The 22,425-nt window shown below is 45.2% G+C and overlaps 2 protein-coding genes and 2 long non-coding RNA genes across 6 annotated transcripts; 2 read left to right on the top strand and 2 right to left on the bottom strand.

Moving 5' to 3' along the window:
* Positions 1-1,171: 1,171 nt before the first annotated feature.
* Positions 1,172-1,694, bottom strand: LOC119138745. The gene is made up of 4 exons (XR_005101195.1): positions 1,602-1,694; positions 1,426-1,532; positions 1,244-1,351; positions 1,172-1,183 (listed from the first exon to the last, which is right to left on the bottom strand). It is a non-coding gene; the product is annotated as an uncharacterized LOC119138745 (long non-coding RNA).
* On the top strand, positions 1,347-1,666 carry LOC119138752. Its single transcript, XR_005101204.1, has 2 exons — positions 1,347-1,512; positions 1,605-1,666. It is a non-coding gene; the product is annotated as an uncharacterized LOC119138752 (long non-coding RNA).
* Positions 1,695-10,773: 9,079 nt separating the features above from the next.
* adprh (ADP-ribosylarginine hydrolase) lies at positions 10,774-13,837 on the top strand. 2 transcript variants are annotated; one of them, XM_037278915.1, is made up of 8 exons: positions 10,774-11,043; positions 11,459-11,573; positions 11,719-11,827; positions 12,008-12,106; positions 12,244-12,349; positions 12,486-12,752; positions 12,966-13,180; positions 13,383-13,837. In XM_037278915.1, the coding sequence occupies exons 1-8, from the start codon at positions 10,850-10,852 to the stop codon at positions 13,526-13,528; spliced, it is 1,251 nt and encodes a 416-aa protein (XP_037134810.1). In that variant the 5' UTR covers positions 10,774-10,849; the 3' UTR covers positions 13,529-13,837. The 2 variants fall into 2 exon arrangements, with proteins under 2 accessions (XP_037134810.1, XP_037134809.1); XM_037278914.1 differs by having other exon boundaries at positions 13,380-13,837.
* A 67-nt stretch (positions 13,838-13,904) lies between these two features.
* On the bottom strand, positions 13,905-22,180 carry atxn2l (ataxin 2-like). 2 transcript variants are annotated; one of them, XM_037278684.1, is made up of 23 exons: positions 21,475-22,180; positions 20,484-20,523; positions 20,256-20,312; positions 20,097-20,168; positions 19,815-19,971; positions 19,486-19,607; positions 19,185-19,276; positions 18,825-19,061; positions 18,283-18,725; positions 17,943-18,029; positions 17,737-17,850; positions 17,526-17,606; positions 17,381-17,442; positions 16,961-17,292; positions 16,811-16,880; positions 16,598-16,732; positions 16,440-16,503; positions 16,167-16,348; positions 15,953-16,094; positions 15,730-15,839; positions 15,375-15,554; positions 15,134-15,305; positions 13,905-14,504 (listed from the first exon to the last, which is right to left on the bottom strand). In XM_037278684.1, exons 1-23 carry the CDS (start codon positions 21,597-21,599, stop codon positions 14,455-14,457), a joined length of 3,126 nt encoding a protein of 1,041 aa, XP_037134579.1. In that variant the 5' UTR covers positions 21,600-22,180; the 3' UTR covers positions 13,905-14,454. The 2 variants fall into 2 exon arrangements, with proteins under 2 accessions (XP_037134579.1, XP_037134580.1); XM_037278685.1 differs by lacking the exon at positions 21,475-22,180 and adding an exon at positions 21,079-21,237.
* Between the last annotated feature and the right edge of the window lie 245 nt (positions 22,181-22,425).

The raw sequence follows: 22,425 nt of genomic DNA, 5'->3' as shown, positions 1-22,425 counted from the left end.
GGAGACCGAGAGAAGCAGTCAAAGACTTGGCTCTGTTCAGTAGCTGAAGGCAAACACTCAACTCCAAGCTGAAAAGAGCCTTCCAAAACCTAAGTGCCACTTTGCCCGCCTCCTAACTCTGCCCAAATTCAGCCTGGCCAATCACGGCTCTGCTCCAAATTTGCATAGCCACGCCCACCTTCTGTCAGCCAATCAGAATGCAGCATTTGCACATCTGACCAATCAGATTGCTTCAGTTTTAGGAAACTACGCCCTTTTCAAATCCAACCAATCAGTGCCACTTTGCCCGCCCAATCACGGCTCGGCTCCAAATTTGCATAGCCACGCCCACTTTCTGACAGCCAATCAGAACGCAGCATTTGCACATCTGACCAATCAGATTGCTTCATTTTTGGGAAACCACGCCCTTTTCAAATCCAACCAATCACAGTGCCACTTTGCCCAGCCAATCATGGCTCCAAATTTGCATAGCCACGCCCATTTTCTGACAGCCAATCAGAACGCAGTATTTGCACATCTGACCAATCAGATTGCTTCATTTTTAGGAAACCACGCCCTTTTCAAATACAACCAATCACAGTGCCACTTTGCCCAGCCAATCATGGCTTGGCTCCAAATTTGCATAGCCACGCCCACTTTCTGACAGCCAATCAGAACGCAGTATTTGCGTATCTGACCAATCAGAACGCTTCATTTTTAGGAAACCACGCCCTTTTCAAATCCAACCAATCACTTTGCCCGCCTCCTAACTCTGCCCAGCCAATCATGGCTCGTCTCCAAATTTGCATAGCCACGCCCACTTTCTGACAGCCAATCAGAACACAGTATTTGCACAGCTAACCAATCAGATTGCTTCATTTTAAGAAAACTGCGCCCAATCACAGAGCATCTCATTTGCATATTCACGCCAACCACAGCCTTTTATTCTCATTGCTCCACCCAGTTTTAGAGCCCTTAGCCAATCATTAAGCAGTATTCCAGTTGTGGTCACACCCCATTTCTCAAAAACTTTCACCGGAGAAAAAAAAAAAAAAAAAAAAAATAGTAATATTAATTGGAAAGAAAATAGTTTTGTTTGAAAATGAGTTGAAAGTTTACATTTGTAATAAATCTTTATTTCTTTTGCAGAGTAAACATTCAGTAACAAGTTAAATGGCAGTCTGCTGGTCGGCCATGCCTGGACCTGAGACAAAAAGAGATCGGTAAGTAAAAAGCTAAGTCAACATTTTGACATGAAACATACCAGTGCGCAAGTAGAGTTGTTTATGGCACCGAGTACTGCAAGCTGCATGACGAAGCAGATTATGTTCCTTGCTGCATGACCCAGGAAGTTGATTTTGTTCCTTGCTTCCTGTCAGAAAATAGGAGAAAAAAATTATTGGAATAAAGATAAGTGTGCAATGAGGAGCATTTAAAGTGTCTCACTTTTCAGGTTGCTGAGGCAGTAACAAGGAAATTGAAGTGCTGCTGGTCTGTAGCTTTGTTCTGGTCCTCAGCTTCCGCTGCTAGCAGGTACTTGATGGTGCTCCACACTGGACACAAAAACGGATTCAAATTTTGAAACATGTTGGCTAAAACGTCATTTACTTTCCTTCTCTTACCAGCAGCAGGCTCTTTAGGCAGCACGGATCCAGGTGAACGAGCTCAGAGTAGTTGTGGCTGAAGACAAACTGTGGCAGGCTTTGCACTTTGTGGACCAGAATTGAAAATTAACACAAAGACATCGAAATACCCGTTTCAGTAATTCTCTGGTGGATTTATGCCAACGCTGCTTTGTCTACTTACCTTCGGCCAAACGGCGCTGTCGTCCAGACGTTGCTAAATGTTTGTGCAAATAATGTTAGTCATCTTTCCACACTGTGCGTGCCTCAGTCTTCAAAATGTGCATGTACTTACCCACCGTTAAATGCTTCAATTGTGTGGTTGCACGACAAATAAATGCGTTTTGGTGGTCGTTGAAAGTCTTAACTGCTAACGCTAGCTTCTGCAAACTTTTGAGCTTGCATGATGGAAGCACGCCCAAAGTGCAACTAGACGCTGAAAGAGAGCAAAAGCAGTTAGTTTCAAAAGGTTTAACAAAAGTTGAACACCCACCTTGTCACTTTTAAATGCTGTTGTACGGCCGGCGCAGCAGGTGGACCAGAGCAACGTGGCTTTCGCTGTCAGTGGTGAGTGCAAGAATGAGCGTCGCATTCTTGACGCCTTTTATACTCTTTTTGTGATGACGTCATTAGAAGAAGAAAAAAAAAAGCCTTTCAAACAGGTGCTAATGCGAGAGAAAAACTGCAAAGGTAAATCTTTGGCGGGTTCGGGCCTCGAACCAGCACTGCAAACGTCGGAGGCAAGTGTGTTATCCCCTCGACCACTGTCCGTTGAATGTTGACAGAAGATTTCTTTCTATTATCCCAGATCATGAAGCTATCTTCAGGAAAGGTTCAGAGTAACCTTCAATTACCAACACCTGACCAATGTAAGTAAGATCTCGAATGGCCGAGTGGTTATAGCTTTTCCCTTGAGTTTGGGAGAGGCGGGTTCGATTCTTATATGTCGCTCTATTTAATTTGCAAAAGCTGCAAAGAGCAAGTCTCGATCTCGAGGCTGCTGAACACCGACGCAAGTCGTGAACCATTCAGCCATTTTGGCGTTGAAGTTTTCTAAGTTTATTTATGTATAGTACATGTCTCACGAAATAGATAAAATTACTAAATCACCAAGCTAGTGCAGAACACCAACTGGTGTAATGGTTAACGCTTTTGCCTTATGTTCGGGAGAACCGAGTTCGAGTCTCACACTGCGCAAACTTTAGCTCAAAGTCCGCTTCGTGTGGGGCTCGAACCATAGTCTCCCGAACACCGGGTAAAGTTAAAAACCATTATGCCATTTTGCCAGCGAAACTCGGCACTTTTTTTTTGGTAGTGTACGTTAAAATTTTAACCTGCTCGAAAAACCGCTAAATTACCATTGACAGAACACTCAATGGTGTTATAGGTAAAGCTTGTGCCTTGTGCGCGAGAGAACTGATCAAGTCTTACACTATGCAAATTTTAGCTCAAAGTCTGCTTCGTGTGAGGCTCGCACCATTGTCTCTCGAACACCGGCTAAAGTTATAAACCATTCTGCCATTTTGGCGGGGAAATCCGGCCGTTTTTTTTGGGTAGTGTACTGAATAGGGATGTAAATCGCGGGTTTTGTAACGATACGATATCATAGCGATACAAAGAATCACGATACGATATTTGCCGATATCTTAAAGCCTGCTGTGATTCATTCACGATACATCACGATATAGTGCTCTACGATCGATATAGAACAATATCCTGATTTATAACAATTCATACGCAAAATCAACAAGGTACTGCAAACTCTTTATTTAGGAAATTACAAAGTGCTTCCAAACGAATGACTTGAAGCCCAAAGGGGAGCGAATTTCCTCGTCTTCTTGGACAGACACTAGCCATAGCACCAGCCCAGGAGCCGCGTAGTTGTCAGCTCCCCTTTCACGTGCCTGCTCTGCTCACAACACAACACGCCGCGCACTGCTCCCGGAAAGAGGAAACGGGCGATATAGATCGATGTTTACGTTTAGCATCGATGCCAACAAATCGTAGAGCATTATATCGATTAATCAATCGATGTGTATCGATGAATCATTACACCCTAGTTTCAAACTACTTTTAGGGTTTCTAAGAATAGGGTTTCTAACTAGGCTTTCAAAACTAGGGTTAGGGTTTCCGACCAGGGTTTCCAAGGAGTTTTGCCATTGCTAATTAGGGTTTCAAACTAGGGTTAGGGTTTCCGACTAGGGTTTTAAACCAAGGTTAGGGTTACAAACTAGGTTTTAAAGCTAGGCTTAAGGTTTCCAACGAGGCTTTCAAACTACTTTTAGGGTTTCTAAGATTAGGGTTTCTAACTAGGCTTTCAAAACTAGGGTTAGGGTTTTCGACTAGGGTTTCCAAGGAGTTTTGCCATCGCTAATTAGGGTTTCAAACTAGGCTCAGGGTTTCCGACTAGGGTTTTAAACCAAGGTTAGGGTTTCAAACTAGGTTTTAAAGCTAGGGTTAGGGTTTCTAATGAGGGTTTCAAACTACTTTTAGGGTTTCTAAGATTGGGGTTTCTAACTAGGCTTTCAAAACTAGGGTTAGGGTTTTCGACTAGGGTTTCCAAAGTTAGGGTTAGGGTTAGGATTAGGGTTGGGGTTAGGGTTTCTAACTAGGCTTTCAAAACTAGGGTTAGGGTTAGACTTAGAGTTAGGGTTAAGGTTAGAGTTAGGGTTAGGGTTACTAACTAGGCTTTCAAAACTAGAGTTAGGGTTAGGGTTAGGGTTTCTAACTAGGCTTTCAAAACTAGGGTTAGGGTTTCCGACTAGGGTTTCCAAGGAGTTTTGCCATCGCTAATTAGGGTTTCAAACTAGGCTCAGGGTTTCCGACTAGGGTTTTAAACCAAGGTTAGGGTTTCAAACTAGGTTTTAAAGCTAGGGTTAGGGTTTCTAATGAGGGTTTCAAACTACTTTTAGGGTTTCTAAGATTGGGATTTCTAACTAGGCTTTCAAAACTAGGGTTAGGGTTTTTGACTCTGGTTTCCAAAGTTAGGGTTAGGATTAGGGTTGGGGTTAGGGTTTCTAACTAGGCTTTCAAAACTAGGGTTAGGGTTAGACTTAGAGTTAGGGTTAGGGTTACTAACTAGGCTTTCAAAACTAGAGTTAGGGTTAGGGTTAGGGTTTCTAACTAGGCTTTCAAAACTAGGGTTAGGGTTTCCAAGGAGTTTTGCCATCGCTAATTAGGGTTTCAAACTGGGCTCAGGGTTTCCGACTAGGGTTTTAAACCAAGGTTAGGGTTTCAAACTAGGTTTTAAAGCTAGGGTTAGGGTTTCTAATGAGGGTTTCAAACTACTTTTAGGGTTTCTAAGATTGGGGTTTCTAACTAGGCTTTCAAAACTAGGGTTAGGGTTTTCGACTAGGGTTTCCAAAGTTAGGGTTAGGGTTGGGGTTAGGGTTTCTAACTAGGCTTTCAAAACTAGGGTTAGGGTTAGACTTAGAGTTAGGGTTAGGTTAGGGTTACTAACTAGGCTTTCAAAACTAGAGTTAGGGTTAGGGTTAGGGTTTCTAACTAGGCTTTCAAAACTAGGGTTAGGGTTTCCGACTAGCGTTTCCAAGGAGTTTTGCCATCGCTAATTAGGGTTTCAAACTAGGCTCAGGGTTTCCGACTAGGGTTTTAAACCAAGGTTAGGGTTTCAAACTAGGTTTTAAAGCTAGGGTTAGGGTTTCTAATGAGGGTTTCAAACTACTTTTAGGGTTTCTAAGATTGGGGTTTCTAACTAGGCTTTCAAAACTAGGGTTAGGGTTTTCGACTAGGGTTTCCAAAGTTAGGGTTAGGATTAGGGTTGGGGTTAGGGTTTCTAACTAGGCTTTCAAAACTAGGGTTAGGGTTAGACTTAGAGTTAGGGTTAAGGTTAGAGTTAGGGTTAGGGTTACTAACTAGGCTTTCAAAACTAGAGTTAGGGTTAGGGTTAGGGTTTCTAACTAGGCTTTCAAAACTAGGGTTAGGGTTTCCGACTAGGGTTTCCAAGGAGTTTTGCCATCGCTAATTAGGGTTTCAAACTAGGCTCAGGGTTTCCGACTAGGGTTTTAAACCAAGGTTAGGGTTTCAAACTAGGTTTTAAAGCTAGGGTTAGGGTTTCCAACGAGGGTTTCAAACTACTTTTAGAGTTTCTAAGATTAGGGTTTCTAACTAGGCTTTCAAAACGAGGGTTAGGGTTTCCGACCAGGGTTTCCAAGGAGTTTTGCCATTGCTATTTAGGGTTTCAAACTAGGGTTAGGGTTTCCGACTAGGGTTTTAAACAAAGGTTAGGGTTACAAACTTGATTTTAATGCTGGGGTTAGGGTTTCCAACGAGGGTTTCAAACTACTTTTATGGTTTCTAAGATCAGGGTTTCTAACTAGGCTAGGGTTAGGGTTTCCGACCAGGGTTTCCATGGAGTTTTGCCATTGCTAATTAAAGTTTCAAACAAGGGGTAGGGTTTCCGACTAGGGTTTTAAACCAAGGTTAGGGTTACAAACTAGGTTTTAAAGCTAGGCTTAAGGTTTCCAACGAGGCTTTCAAACTACTTTTAGGGTTTCTAAGATTAGGGTTTCTAACTAGGCTTTCAAAACTAGGGTTAGGGTTTCCGACTAGGGTTTCCAAGGAGTTTTGCCATCGCTAATTAGGGTTTCAAACTAGGCTCAGGGTTTCCGACTAGGGTTTTAAACCAAGGTTAGGGTTTCAAACTAGGTTTTAAAGCTAGGGTTAGGGTTTCTAATGAGGGTTTCAAACTACTTTTAGGGTTTCTAAGATTGGGATTTCTAACTAGGCTTTCAAAACTAGGGTTAGGGTTTTTGACTAGGGTTTCCAAAGTTAGGGTTAGGATTAGGGTTGGGGTTAGGGTTTCTAACTAGGCTTTCAAAACTAGGGTTAGGGTTAGACTTAGAGTTAGGGTTAGGGTTACTAACTAGGCTTTCAAAACTAGAGTTAGGGTTAGGGTTAGGGTTTCTAACTAGACTTTCAAAACTAGGGTTAGGGTTTCCGACTAGGGTTTCCAAGGAGTTTTGCCATCGCTAATTAGGGTTTCAAACTGGGCTCAGGGTTTCCGACTAGGGTTTTAAACCAAGGTTAGGGTTTCAAACTAGGTTTTAAAGCTAGGGTTAGGGTTTCTAATGAGGGTTTCAAACTACTTTTAGGGTTTCTAAGATTGGGGTTTCTAACTAGGCTTTCAAAACTAGGGTTAGGGTTTTCGACTAGGGTTTCCAAAGTTAGGGTTAGGGTTGGGGTTAGGGTTTCTAACTAGGCTTTCAAAACTAGGGTTAGGGTTAGACTTAGAGTTAGGGTTAGGTTAGGGTTACTAACTAGGCTTTCAAAACTAGAGTTAGGGTTAGGGTTAGGGTTTCTAACTAGGCTTTCAAAACTAGGGTTAGGGTTTCCGACTAGCGTTTCCAAAGTTAGGGTTAGGATTAGGGTTGGGGTTAGGGTTTCTAACTAGGCTTTCAAAACTAGGGTTAGGGTTAGGGTTAGGGTTAAGGTTAGAGTTAGGGTTAGGGTTACTAACTAGGCTTTCAAAACTAGAGTTAGGGTTAGGGTTTCTAACTAGGCTTTCAAAACTAGGGTTAGGGTTTCCGACTAGGGTTTCCAAGGAGTTTTGCCATCGCTAATTAGGGTTTCAAACTAGGCTCAGGGTTTCCGACTAGGGTTTTAAACCAAGGTTAGGGTTTCAAACTAGGTTTTAAAGCTAGGGTTAGGGTTTCCAACGAGGGTTTCAAACTACTTTTAGAGTTTCTAAGATTAGGGTTTCTAACTAGGCTTTCAAAACGAGGGTTAGGGTTTCCGACCAGGGTTTCCAAGGAGTTTTGCCATTGCTATTTAGGGTTTCAAACTAGGGTTAGGGTTTCCGACTAGGGTTTTAAACAAAGGTTAGGGTTACAAACTTGATTTTAATGCTGGGGTTAGGGTTTCCAACGAGGGTTTCAAACTACTTTTATGGTTTCTAAGATCAGGGTTTCTAACTAGGCTAGGGTTAGGGTTTCCGACCAGGGTTTCCATGGAGTTTTGCCATTGCTAATTAAAGTTTCAAACAAGGGGTAGGGTTTCCGACTAGGGTTTTAAACCAAGGTTAGGGTTACAAACTAGGTTTTAAAGCTAGGCTTAAGGTTTCCAACGAGGCTTTCAAACTACTTTTAGGGTTTCTAAGATTAGGGTTTCTAACTAGGCTTTCAAAACTAGGGTTAGGGTTTCCGACTAGGGTTTCCAAGGAGTTTTGCCATCGCTAATTAGGGTTTCAAACTAGGCTCAGGGTTTCCGACTAGGGTTTTAAACCAAGGTTAGGGTTTCAAACTAGGTTTTAAAGCTAGGGTTAGGGTTTCCAACGAGGGTTTCAAACTACTTTTAGAGTTTCTAAGATTAGGGTTTCTAACTAGGCTTTCAAAACGAGGGTTAGGGTTTCCGACCAGGGTTTCCAAGGAGTTTTGCCATTGCTATTTAGGGTTTCAAACTAGGGTTAGGGTTTCCGACTAGGGTTTTAAACAAAGGTTAGGGTTACAAACTTGATTTTAATGCTAGGGTTAGGGTTTCCAACGAGGGTTTCAAACTACTTTTATGGTTTCTAAGATCAGGGTTTCTAACTCGGCTTTCAAAACTAGGGTTAGGGTTAGAGTTAGGGTTAGGGTTAGAGTTAGGGTTAGGGTTAGGGTTAGGGTTAGGGTTAGGGTTAGGGTTAGGGTTTCTAACTAGGGTTTCAAAACTAGGGTTAGGGTTAGGGTTAGAGTTAGGGTTAGGGTTAGAGTTAGAGTTAGAGTTAGGGTTACTAACTAGGCTTTCAAAACTAGAGTTAGGGTTAGGGTTAGGGTTAGGGTTTCTAACTAGGCTTTCAAAACTAGGGTTAGGGTTTCCGACTAGGGTTTCCAAGGAGTTTTGCCATCGCTAATTAGGGTTTCAAACTAGGCTCAGGGTTTCCGACTAGGGTTTTAAACCAAGGTTAGGGTTTCAAACTAGGTTTTAAAGCTAGGGTTAGGGTTTCCAACGAGGGTTTCAAACTACTTTTAGAGTTTCTAAGATTAGGGTTTCTAACTAGGCTTTCAAAACGAGGGTTAGGGTTTCCCACCAGGGTTTCCAAGGAGTTTTGCCATTGCTAACTAGGGTTAGGGTTAGAGTTAGGGTTAGGGTTAGAGTTAGAGTTAGAGTTAGGGTTACTAACTAGGCTTTCAAAACTAGAGTTAGGGTTAGGGTTAGGGTTTCTAACTAGGCTTTCAAAACTAGGGTTAGGGTTTCCGACTAGGGTTTCCAAGGAGTTTTGCCATCGCTAATTAGGGTTTCAAACTAGGCTCAGGGTTTCCGACTAGGGTTTTAAACCAAGGTTAGGGTTTCAAACTAGGTTTTAAAGCTAGGGTTAGGGTTTCCAACGAGGGTTTCAAACTACTTTTAGAGTTTCTAAGATTAGGGTTTCTAACTAGGCTTTCAAAACGAGGGTTAGGGTTTCCCACCAGGGTTTCCAAGGAGTTTTGCCATTGCTAATTAGGGTTTCAAGCTAGGGTTAGGGTTAGGGTTAGAGTTAGAGTTAGAGTTAGGGTTACTAACTAGGCTTTCAAAACTAGAGTTAGGGTTAGGGTTAGGGTTTCTAACTAGGCTTTCAAAACGAGGGTTAGGTTTTCCGACCAGGGTTTCCAAGGAGTTTTGCCATTGCTATTTAGGGTTTCAAACTAGGGTTAGGGTTTCCGACTAGGGTTTTAAACAAAGGTTAGGGTTACAAACTTGATTTTAATGCTGGGGTTAGGGTTTCCAACGAGGGTTTCAAACTACTTTTATGGTTTCTAAGATCAGGGTTTCTAACTAGGCTAGGGTTAGGGTTTCCGACCAGGGTTTCCATGGAGTTTTGCCATTGCTAATTAAAGTTTCAAACAAGGGGTAGGGTTTCCGACTAGGGTTTTAAACCAAAGTCTTAGGGTTACAAACTAGGTTTTAAAGCTAAGGTTAGGGTTTCCAACGAGGGTTTCAAACTACTTTTAGGGTTTCTAAGATTAGGGTTTCTAACTAGGCTTTCAAAACTAGGGTTAGGGTTTCCAAGGAGTTTTGCCATTGCTAATTAGGGTTTCAAGCTAGGGTTAGGGTTTTAAATCAAGGTTAGGGTTACAAAGTGAACATAGAGGACGTCTGGTCGTGAAAATGAAAAATTGCCATGTTCATTTTACGCTGGGTTACATACAAGTGAATGGGGGCACTGCCATCTCGTGGTAAGTTAGCGTCATTACATGAACCGCTTTATTAAGGATAGTCAAAAGCCCATTATTAATTAAAATGATAATATAATATTTGATGAAAATAATATATAATACTAATAATAATTACAATAAAATCTATACAGAAATTACCACTATAAAACATTATATAAATTATATATTTATATATGGATATATATATATATATATATAATATATATATAATATTATTATTTTCATTAAATATTACTATATTGCAATTATTCATATAATTTAATTAATATAATATATTAATGTAATTAATATATGGTATAAATTAATGATATATTAATTTAATGGGCTTTTGACGATCGTCAATAAAGCGGTTCATGTAATGACGCTACCCTACCGCAAGATGGCAGTGCCCCCATTCACTTGTATGTAACCCAGCGTCAAATGAACATGTCCATTTCCATTTCATCATTGCTCCTTCTTTAATGAAAATATCGTTCCACTTCAGTTACAATATGGTTATTAGAACTTGAACATATGAGTAGTTTACTGTACATTTGTTTAGTTTAAAATACCAACACATAAGCAGAATTAAATAAATACGTACGTCGTATGATATGAAACATACAGGCTTTTGACTCGATAGTTTATGAAGCGGGTCATGTAATGACGCCAAGCTACCGCAAGATGGCAGTGCCCCCATTCACTTGTATGTAACCCAGCGTAAAATGAACATGTCAATTTTTCTTTTTCATCCTTGACCAGACGACCTCTATGTACAATACACTACCAAAAAAACGGCTGAATTTCCCCGGCAGAATGGTTTATAACTTTTCCCGGTGTTCGGGAGACCATGGTCGAGCCCCACGCGAAGCAGACTTCAAGCTTTTCCCTAATGAAGTGGCCTGTGATTAGGTTAATGATGTGCTTTCCAGTTCTTTTAAGTACACTTGAAAATGGCGGCGTACCTAATAAAGTGTCCATTCGGGACGTCATGAAGAAACCTGCCAATCAGGAGGTGGGGGTAAGGGTGGGTGTGGCACCTTTCACTTTGACCTTTCTCGGTTACCGTAGGCACGCCAGTCCACTCGCGATCCCTTTTAGATTCGCTACGCGTTTTTTATGCATCAAGACGTTCTTCCCGGTTTGTCTGCTGGACCGGATAACGTTGCTCCTCTGTCTCTATTGCGATCTAAATTCACAGGGGACGAGGAAAGGCTTGAGCAGCGCTCCAGGCCGCTCAGCTTCAACAACGACTACTGCGCTAAGCCGCCTTGTGAGCACGAATTTGCGGGGAGGGTCGCTGCAATGGACCAGTGAGTGTGCGATACTTTATTGATTAAATAAGAACAATGTCATCTTGTATCGATTAGGAATTTCGACGGCTCTATCAAATATTTCCATGTTATAAAGTTTTGTGTGATGTTCTGATCAATTGACAGTGTTTGGGTGAAATAGTGGTTTGCGTGCCGACCTCACACTTCTGTGGTTACGGGTTCTAATCTCATTCCGTGTGGTTTTCATTTTCTCCCTGCATTATTTTTTTCACGTTACAAATGCATATTAAGTTAATTACAGACTAAATTGTCCATAGGTGCAATTATATGGATGGGTTTAGGTTTATTGCCTGGCAACCAGTGTACCTGGACTCTTACCCAAAGTCAGTTGGGACCTAGCCTTAATTTGAATCTTCCCATGCATGTACTAATGATGTGCATTTTGTGGTCGCAGAACTGCTACAGTGGAGCACTACAAGGCGGCCATGTTGCTGAGTGGCGCAGGTGATGCTTTGGGCTTCAGGAACCAGAAGTGGGAGTACAATGAGTCCGGACCAGCCATTCACAAGGTAGGATCCAGCATGCTGGTGTTTCTCAACGGTAGTTAGGTCAATGAAGTCACCCCCGAAGCGAGGCGCTCTGACGTAGTGAAGATAACTCCGCTGGCTAATTTAAGATAAGGCAGATTCAGTTTCATCCCTCCTCGGTCTGCAGGAGCTCGAGGAGCTGGGCGGGCTGCAGAACATCAAGGTGGAGTTGCCCGATTGGCCTGTGAGTGATGATACTGTCCTGCATCTGGCCACAGCTGAAGGACTTGCCACCGGTGAATGCTGAATTGTTCCGTTTTGCTCTTTATTTCCTCTCTTGTTCTTTACTGCATTTGGCTGACAGGTGTTCTGGAATGTAAATTTGACCGTAATGTAGGTAGTTATTAAGCAAGGGGTCTTTGGTTCACTATCGAACGCCGAGGATCGCAACTGAAGTGAACTTTTTGATGACACAGGAATGAAAGGGGAAGAGCTTCTGCACGAGGTTGCTGCTCGCTATGTGGAGGGGATGAAAGACATGGAAGGGAGAAAACCAGGACCCTCAAGCATTCTGGGTAAGCATCTGTCAAGATCAAGTCGCAAAGTTACAGCCTTAAAATAGAAGTAATTAAGAGACATAAGTCTTACGAGAATAAAGTTATTGTTTTAATTTGTGATATGTCAACAAGTAGCTTCCCAAATTGCTTTTCAGGAGTGTCCCAGCTGAAGCCCGGGCAGGAAGGGGGCTACAGGGTTGCGTACAACCCAGAGGGGACGGGCTGCGGCGCCGCAATGAGATCCATGTGCATTGGACTCAGGTTAATCAAATTAGAATTTTTTTCTCTACCAAGTTTAGTTTCAAAACCTGCTGAGACAAAGTGAAATCACCACATCATCTTTTCCAAGATGGGCCAACAGAAGCATGTTACTGACATCTGCACCAATTACTGACAGGTACCCAAAGCCTGACCAGCTGTTGTCCTTGGTAGCCGTTGCTGTAGAAACGGGCAGAATGACGCACCCTCACCCTACTGGTTTTCTGGGAGCTGTGGCCTCTGCCCTTTTCGCCGCATACGCTGTGCAGCGCCGGCCTCTGACCACATGGGGCGTGGGCCTGCTTAATGAGGCCTGCCCCATCGCCAGGAACTTTGTTCGCGGCCGAGGATACGCTGTGGATGAGACGGAGCAGGACTGGGACTACTTCTGCGACAAGTGGCAGTGGTACGAGATACATAGTTGTACTGAATTATATATAGTAATGCATTAGTAGAATATGAAAAGTAGAACAACTACTTGTTTTCACCACTATGACATTTGCACACTAAAGCAAAACTGCAATAGTTGGCATCAGCTCACAACTTTTGAAATACTACATTTTGTGCAGTTATTGGTTCAACACAGAGTGTGAGTAACTCTCAAACGGTTTTGCCGCAGGTACCTGGATATGAGGGGCATCTCAAACTGCGTGGGTCCGGTCATCTGGCCCGAGCCATACGGGCCGGCTGAGAGAGACGAAGCGTACAAGACTTTCAGCCTGGCGGGCTGGGCGGGACGCAGTGGCCACGACGCTCCCATGATCGCCCTCGACGCCCTGCTGGCCGCCGGAGATGACTGGAACGACCTGATGAGCAGGGCCGCTTTCCACGGAGGTTCACTGGCATCATTTTAACCTGGGGCCTGACTGATGAGGATTATCTTGAAGCTGAGGAAAATTCAGATCATTATTTGGCTTTTTTTTAAGGCAAAGGGAGACGTTTGGATGCGATTACCTTTGTCTTTCTTGTCCATGTTCCCCAGAATGCAACTTCCAACTACGTGTGACAAGTTGATCTTTCGCATTGTGCCCAGGAGATAGCGACAGCACTGCCGTGATCGCTTGCTGCTGCTGGGGTCTCCTCTACGGGACCCGGGGCGTCCCAGAGGGCAACTACAGCTGCCTGGAGTACCGCCATCGACTTGAGCGCAGTGGCGAGCTGCTCTACTCGCTGGTGCACTGAGCGCAGGCGAGGGGAAAGTAGGCCATGTGCAGATGTGTTGACGTGGGACAGGAGGAGCTGAGCCGTCGCGTGCTTGGTGTTGTACTGGCGCCGAGGGGACACCGTGTCCCACTGGCCGACAGGGGAGTCGCAACAAGGACGTCGGCTGTCACCTAATTTTGCAAAAGAGGCTGCTGCTCTATCAAGACGTCTGTTCCCCGCTAGTGGCTGTTTGAAATAACCGTGCAAAGGTTGCCATCGGGTTTAAAGTCCATGTACTAGTCCTAGTCAATGTGACTAATTGGAGAATAAAATAGCTTCACAACATGATGTAGTTAAGTTGAAAACTTTATTTTTTGGTCGTTTTGTTTTTAATTTTTTTTGTACTTTTTAATATATTTTATTAACCTAAAGAAGAGAAGAACGGTCAGTGGGTGATTTGTTTCTTTTTTAACCGAGGCGAGTTGAAAGAAGTGATTTGTTAAAAGTCCCATCCTCTTCAAATGCCGCCTCCCGTCATGCAGTAAGTATTCATTCCGTTTGCGGGTCCAAAAGCCTACACACCCAACAAGGCCAAAACCACTCTGCTGGAAGATGAAACAATTTGTCCTCTGACTGGTCCAAGCGAGCAAGATGGCTCCTGCCTCGGAACAAAAGGAAGAACTTGAAGAGGAGAGCAAGATTTGAACAGGGAGGTTGGATGCCACGCTCATCATCTTGCTATCGTCATTGTTTGCATTAAAAATAAACTTCTTCGCTTCCGGGGGCCAATGAACAAGAACAGCAGAGGAAGAAGTAAAACAAGAAGGTGCTATGAGACTTTGTCCTTCCCCGCTGCGCTTTCCTGTCAGTCTCGTATTTGGACGTTCAGTCGGCTCGTCGTCCGGCGGGCCGCGGGGATGTCGGCGCTCGATCTCGGCAACGTTTTGGTTTGGGGAGATAGAAGTTTAGTTTCCAGGTGGATGGAAGGAGCCCGGGTGTGTTTGAACCTGCATTGCTGTCGGCGCCAAAAAGAAAAATCAACTGTGGATTTCATCCAACGGGATATATTTGTAGAATATATATTTATAATGGATTTCTATTATTTCTATACTTATTTTGTGTGGCATTGTTAGATTCTATTTGCTCAGTTTAAAAAAAAAACAAAAAAACATTGTTTAGTTTTGTTTCAGTCTTAGTTTATGTTTAAAAAGTGCTTTGCTTGTGTTTAAGATTATAAAACACCTTGGTAAATTTGTGAATTTCAAAATTCAACAAAAACTACACTTTGAATTACAATAAGTGTGATGCAAAATACCACTACTGAAGTTAGATGCATGCACCCTAATAAATGAAAACAAAGATTAAAAAATACATTTAAAATCAATCCAGAAGGCTGGTGTATTAAACTGCCTAAGGCAAAAAACTTAGGACATTTTTGCTATAATTATAGTTTTGTAAATGTAAAAAGTAGCTTTAGTTAGTTTATGTTTTGATGTCGTTTCTTTAACCTTTTTTTTATTTTAGCTTTCCAATGACAGATCGATGCCATAAAATGCCACCAAAGCACTGCTTTTTCAATCAAACTTTGGGAACCATCTTTGGGACATTTCACAAAGAACGTGGCAATTGAGACTATTGTCCTACCTTGCGGATGTCCTATGTAGAAGTGTTGGTGTGTCCCTTGCTGCGGTCCGTGCTGCGGGTGCTGCGGCACCGAGCCAGGCCCCTGCTGTGGGGGAGGCTGCAGCATCACTAACTGGGGTTGACCGTGGCTCCCCGAGTGGTGGGGACCTGACATGGCTCCTTGTACATGAGCCTGGCCAAAAGAGGGACGTGACAAAAATCAGATGGGTTTTTTTGGCACAGTAAGCGGCTGGGTTCCTACCTGCGCCAACTGTCCCAGGGGGTACGTGGGCGGGATGCCCTGGTGACCGTGAATGCTGTAGCCCTGAATTGGGTATGAGCCCTGCGGAGAGGTGTGGCCAGGCGGCATATTGGGTGGGGTCGGTGCCGACAGTGGACCTGAATGGTACAAGGACTGGGGCTGCGGGCCTGACTGGGCGCTCTGGGAGAAAACATAAGCATCACTGATGAATCGGCTAAAAATGGACATTGAATGATTAAAGACAACAGCGCGCATGTGAGGCGCAGGTATTATTCTGTCCACTTGGGGTCACTTTCCTCACATTCTACTGTAGTGAGGGTGTAGGTCTGGCTCACAGTCTTTCGGGTGGACTCACCTGTCCAGGGCTGGGCGCAGCGTGCTGGGGTGGGGGCTGGTTGCCTGTCGGGGTACTGGATGGCTGCGGTTGATGTACTGCTCCCGAGTGGTGGGAGAAAGACTGGGGAGCTGCAAAGACGATCCAAGCGATTCTTGTTAGCCCATTTCGACAACAGTTTTGGAAAAGAGCAGCTAAAGCACTTTCCTTGGTATACAGTGTTTAAAAAGACTTGATTGCTCACCATAGATGCCTTGCTGAGGGCCTTGTGGCCCATCCCCCTGTGTCTGGAACTGTGGGCCTCCAGGAGGGCCAAGGGCTTGCGGGTGGGGACCCCCGCCTTGCCCTATCATCCGAGCTCCCCCTTGCAGCATGGAGTACATAGGCTGACAGACAAGTAGGATATTATTTTTTGGAATGTCGCGGCGAGACATAAGCAACACGGTGCCGTTTGCTACCTGTCCAGGGTAGGGTGACATGGCCTGGATGACCTGCTGCTGGCCATACTGCTGCGGGTTGTACTGAAGGTACGACTGAGGGTAAGGGGACGCAACAAGGGGGGCGCCGGCGGCTGATGCTGCCGCTTGCAGCATCGGGGGAGCTGAGGCGCCATGGTCAGAGCGCGGCGCCACCACAGAGCCTGAAATGGGATGGTGGACATGTTTTCATTGCGGACATTTGGAGGTTGCCCTAAGTTCGCCAGTCTGGAATCTGCACCATGCATTCATTACCCTTGGTCCTGGGGTACTTTCCCTGGCTGACCGCAGACATGGTGTACTGGTACATTTGCGGGGTCTGGAAAATGAAAAATCAAGGATTTGTTTTCATTTCACAATCAGAATAAGACAATCAGAAATGGCTATTTATGGAATGGGCTCTGCTTGTGTACCTGTACAGAGTGGATTTGCGACACATAGGACAGGTAGGGGGCGTTGTAGAGTGGGCCCTGCCCACCCGGGTGCTGAATGACCACGGGGCTCGGAGGAGTGGGTCGAGGCGGGGTGGGCGCCGCGTTGGGTTTAGTCTGCGCGGCAAAAGAAATGTGGTACTTGGTATGGGACCACATCATGAAATAAATGTACTTGCAAAGGTAACCGCTCACCATAGGCATCTGAGGTTTGATTGGATTGAATTCTTTAGCGTTGGGGTTTAAGGTGGATTTCTTCACTTGGCTAGAAGGAGCCCAAAAGAAGTTAAAACGGCTCCAATAACAGAGAAAAAAAAATGCATTATCATTTTTGTTTTAACTTACTCTGCCACACCCTCAGTGCGCTCCGACGTGCCCTCCTCACTTCCCGGGGTCCTGGCCGGCTGAGGGACCGCTGGTGAATGCCTGTCCGAAATGGCTCCCGCTGCAACCGAGTTAGGGGCACCGGGTGTGCCGGCTTCCTTGGAGGCTTCGTCAGACGGGAGCGGCGACGGCTGAGACGGACTGGGGGTGGTGGGCTGCAGCTTGGGTTCGGAAGCGGCGTGAGTGTCTAACGGCAATTTGGCGGCGCCGGCCTGCGCGATGTCGCCGACCGCGGGAGGAGTCGCTGCTGCAGGGGAACTAGGAGAGCTGGAGCTGCCTCCGCTTGGCTGGAGCTGGAATAAAAAGCACACAGCTAAGTGAATGAGTAAGTGAATTAGGGGTTGCTTTCCCAATTTCGTGAAACAGCAAGCAACCACTCACCCTAAATTCCTTGCCAAACTTCCGTAGCTCCTCAATTTGTGACCTTTGTTGAACTGAAGAGGCTAGCGAGAAAATGGATAGCAGGATAATGAAAACATGGTTTCGGGAAAGTAATTGTGGCGTTCCGGCTTTGTCAAGTTTGTACCTTTGTTGCTCTTGCTTTCTTCCGTGCCACCAGTGCTCTCGGCGGCGCGTTCTTTGGCGGCGGCGCAAAGGATCTCGTTCACTGTCAAGACAAATGACGACTTAATGGGTTGTACCGCTTCATTTGGCGAGTTGACCAACTCAATTTGGCAGATGAGCTGGAATTGAATTTTAAATGAAAGGTAACCAGGAGGTGAAAGTGTTGACCATACCATTTACGGGAAAGAGGGGGGCGGGCCCTGAAGCCTTCTGCGCAGACAAGGAGATGGACGATGTGTCCAAATAAGGCGTGTCCTGGGAAGAGCTTGATTTTGGCGAGCGAGTGGCTGCAAGGACAGAATCCAAGTCATGAGTGGTGATGAAAAGGAAAAATGGTTTAGTAGAGGAGCAGATATTTGGAAATGGGAGGAACTTGTACCAGTGGACTGAGAATGCGCGTTTGGAGTGCGGACTGTTCTGCTCGACTGTGGAGGTCTTTGAGCTTTGGGGGAAGTCCTGGCAGCCACTGAAAGACAAATTCCCATTTGTTTTGGTTGACAGCCCTTAACTGAGCAACGACGAGCAAAGTGGTGGTGATGACTAAAACGGGGAGCTGTAACATGCATAACTGAAACATTTTAATAATAAATGAGTTCTCAACAGATACATAGAAACTAAATTGCTACACTGTTGCCCCGCTGGATGAGAAGCAAAAAGGTGGCAAATCCTTATCATAACAATTCCAAATGTAAAGTTGGTAAACTACAAAAGCGTGTTACCTCCATTAACAGGTCTACCAGCATCTGACAGGGAGTGTGGTAGGGAGTGGGAATGTGGAACTGCATGTCCATGGGGGGCAGGTGGGCTGGTCGGCGAAGGGGTGGCAGAGAGAGAGGCTGCGGAGGTGGGCGCCGCCCCCGGCGAAGCGGGTGTGTATGGACTGCCGGGACCAGAGCCGGGACCCGGGCTGGGGCTTCCTTGGGGGTGGTGGCCAACATAAACCCCACCTCGGCCTGACAGGGGACTGCTTCGCTCCGATGGCGAGCCACCGGGTTGTGGGGCCCCCGCCGGGGGTCTGGGAGATGAGTTAGAGGAGGACGTGGGGGTGGAGCGGTAGCCCCCGCTAAGACGAGTGTGAGGCGGGGGACCGCCGGGGCCTCTCTCAACTCGATCCCGGTTCATCTCTCTTTGCCGCTGAGGTAAAGGAATGTACTTGCCCTCCCTGGACAACAACAAAAACAACAGTCCAACCGTTGGCAAAACAACTTGATGAGTTTGACGACGACGACGACGCCTAGACTACCATGAACACGGCTCTCACCTGGCCCCGGGGCTATCTCGACCCCTTTCGCGCTCGCGAGGGCTCTCGTGACCTCTGTCCCGATCGGTGCCGTCGCGCACCACAGCGCTGTATTTGTCCTCCTCACTTTTGCCCTCGTCGTTCTCCAGGCCGACGCGGTGGCGGTACTGGGGGCTGGACTCAATCTCGCTGGCCAGGCGAGTCGCACGGGCCTCCCGCTGTCGATACACTTCCGAGTTGCCTCGCTCCAGCGGCACACTTGGGGGGAGGGGAGCAAACATTTTTTTAATTTATTTAGTCTTAATCACAAGGATCAATTAATCAAAACATTATTGGTTGGCTGTTAGGAAGGTTACCACAAAGACTCTATTAGAAACTTACGTATACATGGAAAGGCTGGAATCATACGTTGACGTAACTCCGTACTTCACTTCATTGTAGCGGAACATCTCGTTGGCATCCCAGCCATTGGACTAAGCAGGTGAAACAACATGGTGCATTTAACAAATCAAACATAACATCAGTGGAGCATTCAATGACATCTTGAAAGGGCTCAGTGCAAAAGAAGAAAAATAATACAAAGAACAGAATACAATTTTGGAGACAGAAATGCTCTGGCATGTCAATTACATTATTTGATGCAAAAGCTAAAAGGGTCAACACAAGACTGCGAAGCACTTACTGCATCTGCATCCAGATTATAACTCTCCCCGTTGCTGTCGCCTCCCTCCCATCTTTGCAACACCTTTTCTTTGTGTTCTCCATTTACGCGCGTGGAGCTGATGGCCGTGTCGGTGAAAGTATCTGCACACAGTTCAAAGCAATGCAATGCAATATTCAAACCGGCAACAGTAACGTCTTTTGTCTCTCGTTTTGTAGACCAACACATGGCAAACACTCACAGTTGGTAAAATAATCTTTAGCTGCCCTCTGCACTTTCACTCATCATTGTTTACACAGAGATGAGTAAACCATTGACTCAATCAAACACAAAAGTAACCGTGAAAATACCTCTGGTGGCATAGTTGAGGTCTACGTCTTTGCATATCATCGTAACCAAATCGGAAGGGCTGAAGATCATGGTGTCGGTGATGTCTTCCCTCCGCGGTGGAGCCGACGTCGAGCCCTCCTCCTCCCGTTTGTGCACGGCGTCAACGGCCAACTCGCACTAAGAATATTAGGGGAACATCAACAAGTTCAGGCTGCATGTAAATTGCAAACAATAAAAACCAATTCACAGATGTGGCATTTCAATTATAAGGCTGTGCATGTTACAAGCAAACAATGCCTTACCCGTGAACTTAGCGTCTTGAAGATGCCTTCGAAGATACTCCCATTCTTCACCCTTATATCGCAAGTGGAACCCTGAGCGAGATAAGATTGGAAATTTTGAATCATAGGAACTTGACACCAATTATCTGAACCATGGATAATCACCACACAAAAACTCACCACAACAGCTGTGAGGAAATGAAGCATTCGAGCATTGTTGTACACACCCTCAAAAACCTGCACAAGGGACAAGACACAAAGTATCCATCAACACTCCAGCAGCACATTCCAAACAAGCTGTCCTAACATGATGTGGCTGTGACATGTTGCATCTTTATTCCATTAGGTCAAAACGTTCAAACTCTTTCTTATGTTTGATGGCCAAATGTTTTGGGCCTCAATACTTACGGGAGAAGACTGGAATGATGGTTTTGCAGTACTTCGATTCCTGCGGAAGGATAAAACAGTCGCGTAAACGTGGTCAATTTACAGGCAACGATTTTAATTCATTCTAGAACATTACAACTATATAAATGCTTGCAAACACTTTGTCAGATCAGTTCAAATTTGGTCTTACAAATTGCTACATGCACAGAAATTTGTCACCCATGCTTTATTTCTATTTTCCATGCAACTCGTTTTTCATATCAACGATTGGACAAAAGAATCTCCAGCATACGTTATACCTAATTTATCAAAGACAATGGGGGGGCTACAAATGTCCTAATTCGACCTTCTAATGGTTCTAAAAATATCTAGATCGTGTGTGCATTTCAAACAAATCTCACCGAGCACAAAAGGAGTAAAAGCCCCGAAATATAAAGCGACAAAAGACGCCAACGCGCGATGTTTACTTTCAATCCCGACGAGGCAAATGTGTCTTGCTCAATGAGGTGGCAATGCAGCCAAGAAACATGCACGATTACAAAACAAAGGCTGAGAGGCCAATCAGACCAAAACAAACCCACCACAATCACGTCAGCGACGACGGAGCGAGACTGACCTTGCGTTAGCCATGAAATCTCTTCAAAGATGATTTCATTAAACTAGCTATATTGAAATTAGCGATGCAAGTAAACAGGATTGATTTGCGCCGAGCTGCGTCCGCTTTCGGGGTCTTGACCGGCCAGATAAACTTTCTTTCACCTGTATGTTGATTTGCTACTTAATGGTTTCACCGAAGTTGAACCCGCCCCTTCAAGACGTTTTCGGTTCGGTTCAAGCAATACGATTGGTTCGGCCTATCTTTCAATCTTACAGAAACGCAATGGATTGGCCAGGGGAGAAGCTACTGTGGCGGAGACGCGCCCCATTGAGCACCCTGAGCTTGAACCGGTAGGCCTTCGTCGCAAGGGGCCAACCCCGGGGTTTCCTGACGTGTGTAGCCCGGCTCACTCACCTCCCGGCCGGCGTCCTGTTGCCGCTGCTGCTGCTGCCACTTATTGGAGAAGACATACCGGGGGGGCCCGTGGTACCATTTGACGCTTTTCTCCCGCCGGAGTTGGGCTGCTGTTGTTTCAGCATAGTGAAGAAGCACGGGGTTCGGACAGTACCAAAAGTGTCGAAACTAATAAACACTAACCGTCCGACGCTAAGTAGCTTCGGTTGTAAACTATCTTTAGCAGTTGAGCCGGTGTCACCTCAGCAGTACCGGCTAGGGTAGCTAATCTTGCTAAGCGAGTACCAGTCGCTTGTGGCCTAAAATGTCCCCCCTGCTATTTCTACCAAATGTGTCGTGCACTCTCAAAATGCGCCCCCGAACATGTACTTTGTGATATCAGCGGTTATGACAAAGCAAACGACGGTTCAACTGACACGAGTTTTCGTGTAATTATTTAGAAACGGCGAGGTGGCTAAGCATTAGCTTTGATCCTAAAGATGCAGTGAGGCGCTTTCACTCCGTGTTTTACTTTCTTTCCTTCTACGGCGTCACCGGCAAAACCTCCCGACTAAAAATAAAAAAAAGATAAAGTCTTTGCCTTGCTTGTCAGTCGCTTCCAAAAGTGAAATAATTCAGGTTTCGTAGAGAAAACCTGCAGCGGACGGTCAGCACCACCTCTCGGTTGGTTCACTTGACTCAATCCGCGCGCGGCTAACTGGGAAACACGTCGGAAAGGGGTAGAGGGAGGGGGAGGAGTCTCGACGTGCGCGCGCACCTTCGACCTGACGTTCACGCGCACATCGAAGGACTGATTGATTGGATCGGATTGTTCGGATTGATATCTCTGATTGAGTAGGGAAGAAACACACAATGAAAACTATGATTAAGTGTGACTAAGTACATCAATCAATTAAATGAATGAATCAATCAATCAATGTTGTTTAATGAACGTTATATTAACTTATTTTT

The sequence above is a fragment of the Syngnathus acus genome, chromosome 19 (assembly GCF_901709675.1).
Source record: "Syngnathus acus chromosome 19, fSynAcu1.2, whole genome shotgun sequence".
NCBI lineage: Eukaryota > Metazoa > Chordata > Actinopteri > Syngnathiformes > Syngnathidae > Syngnathus > Syngnathus acus.
The sequence above is the reverse complement of the archived record's forward strand: the minus strand, read 5'-3'. Positions and strand labels throughout refer to the sequence as shown.

Bases quoted from the DNA above. Each gene is read 5' to 3' on its own strand.
- atxn2l (XM_037278684.1), bottom strand. From the start codon at position 21,599: ATGCTGAAACAACAGCAGCCCAACTCCGGCGGGAGAAAAGCGTCAAAT. The intron at 16,349-16,439 runs GTAATGAATGCA...ATCCCATTTCAG, and splicing joins AAAGTACCCCAGGACCAAGG to GCTCTGTGGTGGCGCCGCGC. The intron at 14,505-15,133 runs GTAGGACAATAG...TGGCGCCGACAG, and splicing joins CTACATAGGACATCCGCAAG to CAATGCAGGTTCAAACACAC.
- adprh (XM_037278914.1), top strand. From the start codon at position 10,850: ATGCATCAAGACGTTCTTCCCGGTTTGTCTGCTGGACCGGATAACGTT. The intron at 12,350-12,485 runs GTTAATCAAATT...AATTACTGACAG, and splicing joins TCCATGTGCATTGGACTCAG to GTACCCAAAGCCTGACCAGC. The intron at 12,753-12,965 runs GTACGAGATACA...GTTTTGCCGCAG, and splicing joins TTCTGCGACAAGTGGCAGTG to GTACCTGGATATGAGGGGCA.